This window comes from Euprymna scolopes, chromosome 14, assembly GCF_053919585.1.
Source record: "Euprymna scolopes isolate OS-2025 chromosome 14, ASM5391958v1, whole genome shotgun sequence".
In the NCBI taxonomy this organism is placed as follows: domain Eukaryota; kingdom Metazoa; phylum Mollusca; class Cephalopoda; order Sepiida; family Sepiolidae; genus Euprymna; species Euprymna scolopes.
The window spans coordinates 155,922,014-155,935,094 of NC_136495.1; the positions used below are offsets into that span (position 1 = coordinate 155,922,014).

The window sequence follows — 13,081 nt, forward strand, 5'->3', positions numbered from 1 at the left end:
AATGTTACTTAGCCAGTTTTTCTATATTTGCATAATTCTGACCCTTCTTTTCTGATGAAAAGCATTTAACTTTGAAATGCCATGGCCAAAATTGTTTTTTTTTCTTTACTTTTCCTTATTGTTCTGATGATATAAAAAGTTATACATAACTTTTATTCCTCATCTTTCATTTAATATATATAAAATAAAAATTACAATTAAATTTACCAAAATGATCCAAGATGGTAAAATTAAAGTAAATTATAAATATTAAAGAATTAATATTTATAAAATTATCTCAGCCAGATGTAAAAGCTTGATAAAACCAAATAGGAAATAGAGCTTATAATAGGAGCAAACAGTTAATAAAACATGTTAAAAAACACCTTGAAATGAGTTAAAAACATATTTAATCTAAAAAGGAAACACTAGATAAGTGGATAGTCCTTAATCTGTGGAGTTTCGAAGAAATACTTTCCTTCTCATCAGAGGGTAAGAATTAGCAAAATGTGGGATCGGATTTTGCATGCAAAAGTATTTGATGAGACAAGTAAGTCAAAGATCTTACTTGAAAACAAAAAAAAGTGAAGCAGAGGCAATATAGTGAAGAAAAAGGTGATTACACATGAATGGATAGTCTGGTGGAAGATCCGATCCCGCATTTTGCTAATTCCTACCCTCTGATGAGAAGGAAATTATTTCTTCGAAACTCAGCGGATTACGGACTATCCACTTATCTAGTGTCTCCTTTTCAGATTAAATGTTTTTAATTCATTTCAAAGTGTTTTTTAACATGTTTTATTAACTATTTGCTCATTATATATATATATATATATATATATATACACTTACATGGTTAGTGCATCAACTACATAAAAGATGTTAAAGAGAAGGTAATGACAAGGAGGATATACCCCCCCCTCCCAAATGAGGAGTTAATGCTTGGTACAATATAATACAATACACCCTCCATCCCACAAAAAAGGGAGAAGTTAATCTTAGGAATATGGTATCAAAAATCGTCAAGCTAAAATGCATTTTAGCCTGACAATTCCCTATGATGAAACATGGAAGTCTATGCCGACTAATTGCCATAAACATATTTTCATAACTTACTACCTAGCCTGACTCACATTAAACACAGTTGAAGTAAATGCTGAAAATAAATACAAAAACTTGTTTCTTTTTAAGATTTATAGCATTTTATGTAGGAACATGAGATAATATGTAAGGCGTTTAATTTTATGTTTGTTTGCAATATACATAAATTTATAAGGGTATGGATGTTAAACTTGTTTAAAAAGAAACAAACTGAATAATGTTAATTATATTAGCACACACACACGCACGCATATACATACACGGATAAATCTGGAACCTAAAAATAAAAAAAAATATGAAATAAAAATAAACATTTTTAGTTGCCAACAAAATCTCATAAATATGCTTAATTTATTGTGAATTTCAAATTAAACAGTTAAAATATTTAGAGGCGAACTTCATGATCAACTTTAAGATAATCATATCATTCTGAAGTTATATTATGTAGGTTTCTTACCTGTATATAACTTTCATAAATGCATATTTAATTTCGAAATATTGATATTTAATATTTCTTTAAACTATATGGAAAATTATCACAAATTAAATTTATCTTTACATCATCAACACTGATCCCCATCTGGCATCAATTGAAATGGATGGCTCTCGTCTTAGGGAGCTTCTGGGATTGACTTTTACTCCTGATCTGAAATGGAACACGTACATCAATTCTGTTGCCAAGGTTACTGGAAAAATGGTGGGACCCTTCTACCACTCCAGAAGATATCTCACTGCTGATGCAATTCTCTATCTATATAAAAGCCAAGAACGTTCAAGGATGGAGTATTGCTGCCACATCTGGGCGGGAGCTGCTAAAAACAGCCGATCCTGCCTTGACAGAGTACAGAATAGACTTTGTAGCCAAGTGGGGGATGCCCTTTTCTCTTCCCTGCAACCTTTTTCCCACAGAAGGGATGTTGCGAGCCTGCCATTTTATCGTTATTTCCAAGGGAAGTGCTCGTCCGAGCTCCAATCCCCCCCTCCTCTCTCGCCAATCTTTCACGAAAAACACTCATCTAGCTGAAACCACTGTCATTAATTTTCTTTATCTGTGCCTAAATCAAAACGTAGATTCCATGAATAAAACTTCTTTCTTAGAATTGCACGACTGTGGAACTCTCTTCCGTTTGCCTGTTTCCCACCTGACTACAACTTGGATGCCTTCAAGTCCAACCTAAACAAATTCCTGATGAACCGCCCCCTTAAGTAAGACACTTTATCAGATATCCATTACTAATGATTACTACGATATTGTCCCATTGATTACTGTACACGCAATAACCCTTATCCCCGAGTGGCCTCCGTACCTTGATAAGTGGCGACTTCCATGTAAAAAAAAAAAAAATCCTAAATTGTAAACGTGACTATATTTGTATGGAGTATTGTTGTCATATTTGGGCTGGTGCATCTGCTACTAGTCTCTCACTCCAAGACAAGGTTCAAAAGAGAGTCACCAACCTGATAAGTCCTGAACTGTCATCCAAGCTTCATCGACGAAATGTAGCATCCCTCTGCCTGTTCTACAAGTACTTTAACAGTGAATGTTCCGACAAACTGCAAGCACTTGTACCCCCTCTATGTAAATACCCCCCGACAAACAGCTAAATCCCACCCCTTCACAGTAGAGATCCCTAGATGTAAGAGAGCCTTCTACTCCAGTAGTTTCTTCCCCAGAACCACTAGACTTTGGAATTCCATTCCAGGTTCCTGCTTCCCCAACTGTACTGACATGCAGAAGTTCAAGTGTAACGTGAACCGACATCTTGCTGCCCAACTCCCTACATAGTATTCCTGTAACTTGTGTCCCTGATAGTAACCCCCTACATCAAAGTGGCAATGTGCCTTGTTTGGGGTGAAAATGTAATTAAATATATATATATATATATATATATATATATATTTCTAAGCTCTCCACCCAGACAACGGCAGGAAAATTCAGATAATTTCATAATTATACGATTGGTTTCTTAGAAACCTTATGCAACTGACATTAGGTTCAGTCATAAGTAGTTATGTGTAGCCTAAAACTATGGGATGTTTAACTTAGGCAAGTGAAAACACATAAACAGAGAGAAAAAAATTAAAATATGCTCTTTGTGTCAACAAATGGAGCTTAGGTATTTGGACAATGCTAATTCACATACCTATTTTAGCAGCAGCTGAGTAATGTAATGGTTTGGAGTGCAAACTGTTGCCAAGGCGGTCGAGTTTCTAACCTGGCTTGAGGTAGTTGCTAGTCTAGCCACACTGATGAACTGTGATACAGCGAAGCACTACTTTATGTGGAGGACTATAAATACTCCCTATCTTGGGTTGAGCATGTTGGAAAATGCCACAAGTGAATTCAGCGATGCTCTTTGTGTAAACAAACGGAGCTTAGGCATTTAGACAATGTTTGAACATTGTTAATTCACATACCCACCTTAGCAGACTGTTGCCAAGGCAGTAGAGTTTCAAACCTGACTTTAGGTAGCTGCTAGTCTAGCTGCACTGATGAGCTGTGATACAGCAAAACAGTACTCTATGTGGATGACTATTTGTAGTAGACCAATAGGCTAACATTAGTACATTGTATATTAGATATGAAAAAAAAAATATATATATATCAACGGTTAGACAAATTCAGCATCAATATTTTCAATTACAACTGAATCAATAGTCAAAACCCACTTTTCAATACATCCAACTATAATAAAAGTAATCAAAACAATAAATACTAAAAGTAATAATAAAAATTTTTTTTCAAAATATACTAACCTAGATATCCATACCAAGTCTTTTGATAATAAAGTATAAAAAAACTAGAGACACCAGCGAGCCACCACAGTTTGCTCTTTGTGAAGGCCATCTGTGATAAATAGATTCCCAAGACCAAACTAAGCAAAACTGGACATCTGTAAAGGAGAAAATAAAAATTAGGTTAGAGCGAAAAAGCTGTTATTGATAATTTTAGTCTCAAATACACACAAAGACATCCATAAGTGCTATATAAATCAAATACATTTTTTGTCGAATGTTAACCATTTTTTTATGCCTAAACTGATCATAATTAAAATAATATTCAACTCAAAAGACTTATTTGAAATTTTTTCAAATATTTTTGCACCAAATTTTTTTCCATAGCCATTAGGCACCAATAAAGTAAGATTCCGAATTTCAAATTTTTCCTAAAATCCCCTAATCTTAAGCTTAACATTTTTAGAATCCAAATTAAAAAAAAAATGAAAATACAATCATTTTATTTATATAGAAAAGGAAAATCAAATTTTATGGTTAAACAAGGAAGATAATTTCAAATAATTCAGATTTTTGAAAGCCATTCTTAATACGAGGGGGCACTGAAATACTCAAATTCATTTAAAAATTAGTTTCTTTAGAAAAATAAAACTACTTGATTTAGATGATTTTTAATGTATGATATTTTCTTCCTGTTATAGGTACATACGTCAAAGATTTTCCTTTTTTTGTTTTTTCATAAAAGGGGGAGAGACTTCTGGACAGCATCAAATATTTAAATACATTCTAGATTGTATTAAAAAGGCACACAGAAAATATCTCAACTTTTTTGTTAGAAACAAAGTGTAGTATCTGTTCTGATTTTTTTGTTAGAAACAAAGTGTAGTATCTGTTCTGATACTACACTTAATATTCAGTCCTTGGTTAGAGAAGAAATCCTTTTAAATCAACAATTTTAGGTTTTTTTTTTTGTTTTTTTTTTTTTACACGGTGGTCACCACTTATCAAGGCCTGGAAGCCACTCAGGGATAAGGGTTATTGCAAGTACAGTACGTTAGTATGGAGATTTATTGAAGTGTTTATTTGAGGTGGCGGTTCATTAGGAATTTGTTGGTATTCTAATCCAGAATGTCTCTTTATCTTTAATCTACATTGTTTATAAATCATTATTTTGTAAACCACTTATTAAAATGTTAGGTGTGTTTTGTTTTTAATTTAACCAGAAAAAAAAAAAAAAATTGTTCAATTAGGTGCTTGGAGTATAATTGATTGAGCCAGTAAAACAAAACAAGCCAAGGAAAAAAAAAAAAAAAAGGCCCAAAGAAAAAAAAAAAGGCCCAAAGAAAAAAAAAAAGACCCAAAGAAAAAAAAAAAGGCCCAAAGAAAAAAAAAAAGGCCCAAAGAAAAAAGCTAGAAAAAAAAAAAAGCTAGAAAAAAAGCTAGGAAAAAAGCTAGAAAAAAAATTACAAAAAAGACCAAAAATATGAAAAGAAAAACAGAAAATGGAAAGAAAAATAATATTAGATAAAAATGCACACCCCCAACATCTGTTTAAGAAGCCAAACAACCAATAAATTTAATGTTACAAGCAATATAATATTTATTTCATCATATATCACTTTTTTCTGTTGAAGGTAGCCAATTTTCACCAACTCCTTCCTCAAGTAATGAATTTGCCCCAACTCTTCACATTTGAAAAAAGAAAAAAAACCTTACCCCCATGGATATGGCAAAGGTCCATGGTGTGGGTAGCCCTCTACAACCCATCGACATATCAAAGACACTTCTCCAAACACCCATTCAGTAAGAAACATTAAACTGCCAAATGCAAGTCCCACAAGGACTGAGGATGCTGGTTTGGCTTTTCTGTGGGACGGTTTCTTCTTTTCCTTTAGAGTATTTCCATTTGTTATGCACTCGGATGGAACATCTTTCAAAGACTTCTCGACTGGAGGCACACTGGTGTCTGTTATGGAATGGTCATTGGAATTTACGACATTACCATTGTTTGTCGCTGTTTTGTGTTTGGAATGTTTCACACTGGTCTTCATTTCTGTAGGATCGAGTGCCTCGGTGTCAGTTATATGGTCAGACCCTGGAAACAGAGGGAGGAAAAATTTAGAAGCATATTTGAATACTAGATCAAGTCTATGTTAGAGAATTTATGTTAAAAAAAAAATTCAGAGATTAAAGTGATAAAAAAAATGGAGAAAACATTTACAGACGATGCTTTTTTTCACGTTCAGTACGATGCAAACGAGAGGCTACTAAAAGGCAATGAGGATACGGTGTAAGTTTGGTTGTTTTGTTTTATGGCATATCAACCCTTTCCAGGTAAATCTACATATTAATACGATAGCATGTTTCACGCTTACATCTTTTTTTCTGCCGAATGACTGTTTAATTGCTATGACCTTCCATTTCTTGTAATAAATAATTTCCCCAGGAATTCTTCATAAGTTTCGGTTATGATTATAGCTGATAGTATTCAAGTCATCTATTTTTTCATTCCTCAAATTATTTTTGTTTTATGTCATATTAACCATTTTTGGGTTATTTAATGCTGAATCCAGTAATTTTGTAAAAATTTTAAAATGCTTCAAGTTTTTTATATCTTTAAATATATATTCATGGTGTCTTTTTTTTTTTTTTAGAAAATTGTTTTGACTTTGAAAAACTCAATCATGTTCTGAAAGGGGAAAAGAAACAATAACATCAATATTTAGTGCATTTTAGGTTAGAGAGTCAGTATCTTCAGACAGCCTGATTTGGTAGTACCAGTTATGAAAGGGACGAAGAAAGATACAAAAAAGATGCAAGGAAAAAAGACAAAGACGAAAATCTTCTACAAATTTTATTTAAGATGATATGGCATTGGTTATTTATGCAGAATACAAACTGCACTGAAATAATGTTTGCATTTAGAAATCTTAACACAGGGAGGTGGCGGCATTTAGTAATATTTTGTGCTTTCACCTAACAATTTAATAAACAAAAGATACTGTGAAAAAAATGGAAAATGCATTTTCACATATGTGCTGAAAAATAATATTTGCCTATTTTTCAATATCTTTTAAAGGAAATCTTGACAAGCTCTTAAGGAAACTTGAAGTCTTGTGGAACCCTGATTGGGAAGACCTGATCCAGACGAACAAGTGCAGTCTTGAAAAATGAATCCAACTAGGATGATTACAACCAGGAATATGTAACACGTTAATAGCAAATCATGATAAGAAATGTAGAAAAATAGATTAGTTTGATAAATAGTTATAATCCTACTAAAAAACTGTGCTTCAATTATATGCATTTGTCTATTTATCAGTATTGAAGGAACCTTCAATAAGCTCTTATGGAACCCTGGTAGGGAAACCCTGATCTATATTAATCAAATTATCAAAAACTTCATTTGTATGTGTGCACTTTTCTTGCAGCAATGTAACTTTGATAAATACATATTAAAATATTAATCGATTATTGACTGAAATAAAAAATGCAATAGCATAAATGAAAACAAAATTGTTCAAAATCCTATCTCTTCGCTTGCAGAGAGGGTTAACAGTATGTGCTCAGTTTCCGCCTACTGCATTCATCATGCAATCAGCAGTCTTACACAGCATGTTTGTTGATCTGACACCTACCTTTGGCTATTAGCTTCCTAGCAAAGTCAGATTTTCCCTATTTCATTGACTAGTATAGCTATTTATTAAAAAACTGCAAATCTGCTTCAGTATTGATTTAGGTTAATTCTTGATGTTTTTTTTTTTATTCTATATAATAAAGTAAAGCCAGATTTCCCCATTAAACTGGCTGGTATAGCTTTCTATCTAAAATCTGCAAATACATGTTTTTGGAAACTATGTGATTGTTTCCTCCATTTTCATTAATTTTTACATTTTATCCTGCTCCCCATCTTTGATTAAGATGGACATTCAGACAGGATGTTGAGAGAATTTTCAATCTCATGGTCACATCTAACATTACTGCCAGCCACGTTCTGCTTTGATGACTTTTATATTCTAGATTGAAAGAATAACAGATTAACAGGTTTGTGTTTCGTGAACTCTAAGCAGTATTAGAAATCAATAAGACAACTATTTGTGAATAGTCACTTATATTAAATCTACACTTTTTAAATTTTATTTACTTTCAATACATTTTTTGGGGTATCATGTTTTTGCATTTTTAAAATGAGAATCTAATTTGGATTATTGTTCTCATCTTGAGTGTTAGATGGAAACCATCTATCCTTATGGGAAGAAATAAAAATTATAGACAGAAGAATGTCGGAGAATGACTCAAATCAAACCTAGTATACAATCAAACATAATAAAGGAACCAATTATTGTAAATAATAGCAATGATTAGTAAGATTGTACTTTTAAAAACAAAAATAGGTTTTAGGCTCCCAAAATCACAGAATTGTATACAAAGAAAGTACTTGGTAAAATTCAGTGGTAAGTTACACGCTTCTGGAGGTTGAGTGTTCAATCCTCAGTGTAGGCAACATTCAATTGCGAATTACTTAGGACGTCTTAGTCATGTTTGACGTAAGAAGAGCATGCTACCTCAGTGGAGCGTGCAGATTGTGAGTACGACAAGATACATTGACTGAAACATTGTAACATTCAAGATGAGAATCACAGTCTGAATAATCCAGATCCATATATCTAGAAAAGTGAACGTGTCTGTATGTACATTTCTCTATGCAATAACTCTGTCAATTTTAAGTCTACAGACTCGAAATTTAATATACAGGCTACTGTGATTTGGGAAAATCTTTGTAATCCATTTTCAGTCAAATTTTGGGTCAAAGTTAAAAAAATTTGACCGCTTTTTTTTTTGTTCAACATACACCTCCAAACACCTGGGCAACGCCGGGCTGAACTGCTAGTAACACATAAATAAATTTGACATTTAAAATATTATTCTTTAATTTTAAAACCATTTGACGTACAATGGATAATTGATTCTGCATATTGTTGGTGGCTTTGAGACTGAAAAGCATTGAGAATATTTTAAAAGAGTGACCTGCATCATGATTCATAATAACATACTATCATAACGCGATATAAAAGTAAGCCATTTTTTTTTTACCTGAAAATATATGGTCAAATGTGACAATAACAGCAACTGCGATAATTACAGAATTGGATGTCGGACTCCACCATGTTGGCACAAAAGTGAGAAACCAAATTCGACTGACTAAAAATGAAAACAATCCAAGGATGATTCCCCAGAAAGATAAACATCTGCAAATAGAAAGAAGTGAAAATGGATATAAGTAAACTATAAGACATTAAATTAGGAACACTTTTTATCATAGAAAATTAAAATGGTGACTGTCCAAATGTAACTATGTTCGACTGGGGTCATTGAATGCTGGAGAGGTAGGAGAAAAACAAAGACAATGGATTGGAAACACAAAGAAAAATAAGGGTAAGCCTGACTCTGAACTTTGATTTGTCAGTGTAAATGATATTTGAGCCCGACTTTAAAAATTTAACAAGATAACTTTATGTGAGAAAATTAAATTCTACTTTTTTATTGTGTTCGCCAAAAGCTGTCTCTTGCACTTTTGCAGTTTTCTAATTGTGCAGATTGAAAAAGATTTTAAATATATATTTGTTTTGTGTTTACAATAGCAAGATTTTAAAATTAAAATATTTTGAACTAAAAAGTAAAATGATAAACATACATTAATTGTAAGCGTCATGGTTGGCTGTTTTTGTTTTACGGCATATCAACCCTTTTCAGGTTATTTAATGCCAAATCCAGTGAGTTGAAAAAAAAAACAAATATATTCTATTAAAAAATTTTTCTTTAAAGTTGGTTTCTATTTAACCCATAGTTGGGACCCTAAGAGGTAATACCACTCCGGGTCAAAGTGGACCTGGGAGCAATAGCAATTAAAGGGTGTCTCCACACTCCCTAAAGCTGGAGCCTCACCAGCGGATATAATTTAAGATCATATCTAGGACCGTGTCACGAGTTTCAATCCGAGATGGGTGCATATATACATTATATATATATATATATATATATATATATATATAGCAATACACATGAAAAAAATTGAAATTACTTACAATATCTCAATGGTAGAGTTTGATGATTGAAGAAAGATTTTGAAAATGTAAAAAATCTGACTAAAAATAAGTTATGAATATCTTACCTACCTACTTCCCCTAAAATTTTCCCTTTGCCATTCAAACTTAGGGTTAGTGGTAGAGTTCAAAGCTTTTTATTGGGAGGGGGAGTTGTCACACAGATTTAAGGTTAATGGTACGACAGTCAAGGGAAGGCATTTTTTTTAGGGTTTGTCACTTTGGGGGGGGGGGGGGTCACGGACCTAGACTTGGTGGTAAGGTATTTTTTTTTATATACTAATTTCTCAACTTGAAGAAATATCAAAAGAATTTAGAGTGCTAACTGCGATCATTATACATTAAATATATGTGAAACTTATCCACCATCTAATCTAAATAAGTTTTTGTTTCCACAATTTTTTAAGGTATTCACATGGTATCAACTACAAAAACGTAGAATCTTATTTAACTTTTTAAATTCAAAGCTAGAAAGCCATTACTACGATTAAAGTTTGAAGTATTTCTTGAAAGAACCACTATTTTATAAAAATATTACAAATTGCATCAATTTTAAACAAAAAGTTATTTTGTTTAGAAAATAACCCTGCAAACATAGTTCAGAAAACTTGTCACTCTAAAAGTAAACAGCCGACAGCCACTGCTACTTTGGCTGCTGACGAGCATATAATTATGAGCGCTACTTGTTAACTTTCACTTAAAAAGGGGCTAAATTATTTTAATTGAATATTGCTACTACAAAAAGAGAAACTAAAATTATAATTTTAGAATTATGTTTAAAAAAAAAAAAAAAGGCTGATTTACTAAAAAAATTGTTTAGAAATATATGCGATACACGTAATGTTGAGTTTTACTTTAAACCATTATTTGTTATCATTGGTTTATTATATAATAAAATATTTATCTTTATTTAAACAAAAAGTCATTAAAAAAATCATCTATAAAAGGCAAAATAGGCGTGCGAGTTTTTATATGTCCAAGAAAGGCTTTTTTCGCCTGGCTTCTTGGGGGTGGGGGTTAGGTCTTAGAACTGTTTATATACACCCTAGATAATAATAGGATTTGCGAACACGCGTCGTATCTAGATTTATTTACGTTGACTTTTACACAATTCTTGCTATTTCGGCCTCTCTCTCGTTCGGATTCGTTTTTTTCGTATAAAAGCAAAACTGATGTGAAACCAAGGCATATTTCTTGGCCTATGGGCCGGGAACGTCCAGAAAGCAATGGACCATTTGATCAATGTCGGTGAAAACCGTCATATCAGACAATTGCTTTCATTCGGACACTCCCTAATAAAGGAGGAGCTGGTTTTCCCCAGCATGTTGGGGAAACAAAACCAGACAAAGTTGGGTAAAAAAAAACAAACCCAAAAGAACTATCCCGCAGTTAAAATTAAGCGCGGAATTTCATTACCTTTAACCTAATTAAATTCGTCTCACACCTGTCACTTGTGCGTTTAAAACGTTAAATTGAAAGTCGTTTCAGTTACTTTCCTTTTGTGGGCGAGCGGTAACTTATCAAGTTTTTTGCTTCAACGTTCCGGGTTCGATCCTACCTACCGAAACTTTTTTTTTTTTTTAAACTTTTTCTCCTTTTTACATCACGTGCACCGTTATTTTTTTTTTCTGATTTTTTAAAAGAAGTTTAACATAGGGTTTGGATCTATCCCCCCAACACACACACACCTACAAACACCCGGGTAACGCCAGATACCCCCGCTATATATATATATATATATATATATATATATCTATATATAAATAAAGGCAAAATGTGTGTGTGTGTGTGTGTGTGTGTGCGCACTTTTTGGGTATGTCCGGCAAAGGTTTTTTTTTGGGGGGGGGGGGGGGGGGCTCGGTCAGGTCACTCCTTAAAACTTTTTATATACTGTCTAAATCATAATATCTACAAGTTACGAATGGAGATCGCGTCTATCTTTAATTTGCCAGACTTCTACGTGCTACGAGGAGTGTGCAATAAGTAATGCCCCTGACCCACTTCCAGTTGTCTGATCTATTTTACAGGTGTTTGAACTAAGTCAGGTGTGAAATGGAGTCTGTTGAATGTCGAGCAGTGAGATGGTTTTTGTATTTGAAAGGACGCACACCACAGGAGACTTTTGATGAAATGAAAGAAACTTATGGTGATAATGCCCCCATCATATGACCTTGTAAAACGCTGGCATCGTGAATTCAAACATGGCCGGAAGTCTGTGGAAACAGCTCCCAGACCTGGTCGCCCCCGCCTTCTGCCATTGATTAGGCATTTGTCAGTCAAGGGTGCCATTTTGGAAGATCGGCACATTACTTTCGCCAAATAACCCAAGATGTCAAGATTAGTACAAGGTCTATGGAAACTATCATTCATGAGCATTTGCATATGAATAAGGTGTCTGCCAGATGGGTTTCCAGGTTGCTCACACCATTCCAGAAGCGAGAACGTGTAGAGTGCTCAAGGATGAATTTGGAGATGTGCCAAGAAGATGAGTCAAAGTTTTTCAAAAGACTGATTACACAGGATGAAACTTGGGTCAGTCAATACAGTGGAAGCACTTGGACTCACCACCGCCAAAGGCGGCAAGGGTGCAGCCCTCCGCTGGCAAGGTCATGCTCACAGTCTTCTGGGACCAGGACGGAGTAGTGACGACAGATTTCCTGGCAAAGGGTACCACAATTACAGGAGCCTATTATGTTTCACTTTTGAGGAAATTAATGGAAGCTATCAAAATCAAGAGGCGGCGGCAAGATCAGCAAAGGTACCCTCATCCTGCAGGACAACGCTCCAGTCCACAACTCGCATGTCACCAGATCAGAAGCACAGGCGTGTGGTTATGAAATCCTTCCCCATCCTCCCTACTCTCCTGACCTTGCACCCTCTGACTTTCACCTTTTCCCAGCCAAGAAATTGTTTTTGAAAGGAAAGCGTTTCCCAGATGATGCAGCCTTGATTTCTGAAGTCACGTCGTGGTTGAAGGACCAACCTGGGCTGTTCTACAAAAACTGTCTCCAGAGCTGCATCAAATGATGGGAGAAATGCATAACTCTGGGTGGTTGCTATGTAGAGAAAGACTAATAACTGTGCCAAGTTACGTTGTTCTACTGTTATGGGAAGTGGGTCAGGAGCATTACTTATTGCATGCCCCTCGCATTTGAGATTTT

At 34.1% G+C, this 13,081-nt stretch overlaps 1 protein-coding gene across 1 annotated transcript in view; it reads right to left on the reverse strand.

The window, feature by feature from the left end:
- Positions 1 to 13,081, reverse strand: part of LOC145293300 (PGAP2-interacting protein-like) — a 127,261-nt gene that overhangs the window by 33,608 nt on the left and 80,572 nt on the right. The window contains exons 3-5 of the mRNA XM_080139931.1: positions 8,911 to 9,065; positions 5,533 to 5,911; positions 3,838 to 3,974 (exon numbers count right to left, since the gene is read on the reverse strand). Of these exons, the coding sequence (XP_079996057.1) occupies positions 3,838 to 3,974; positions 5,533 to 5,911; positions 8,911 to 9,065 (671 nt within the window). The remainder of the gene's footprint in view (positions 1 to 3,837; positions 3,975 to 5,532; positions 5,912 to 8,910; positions 9,066 to 13,081) is intronic.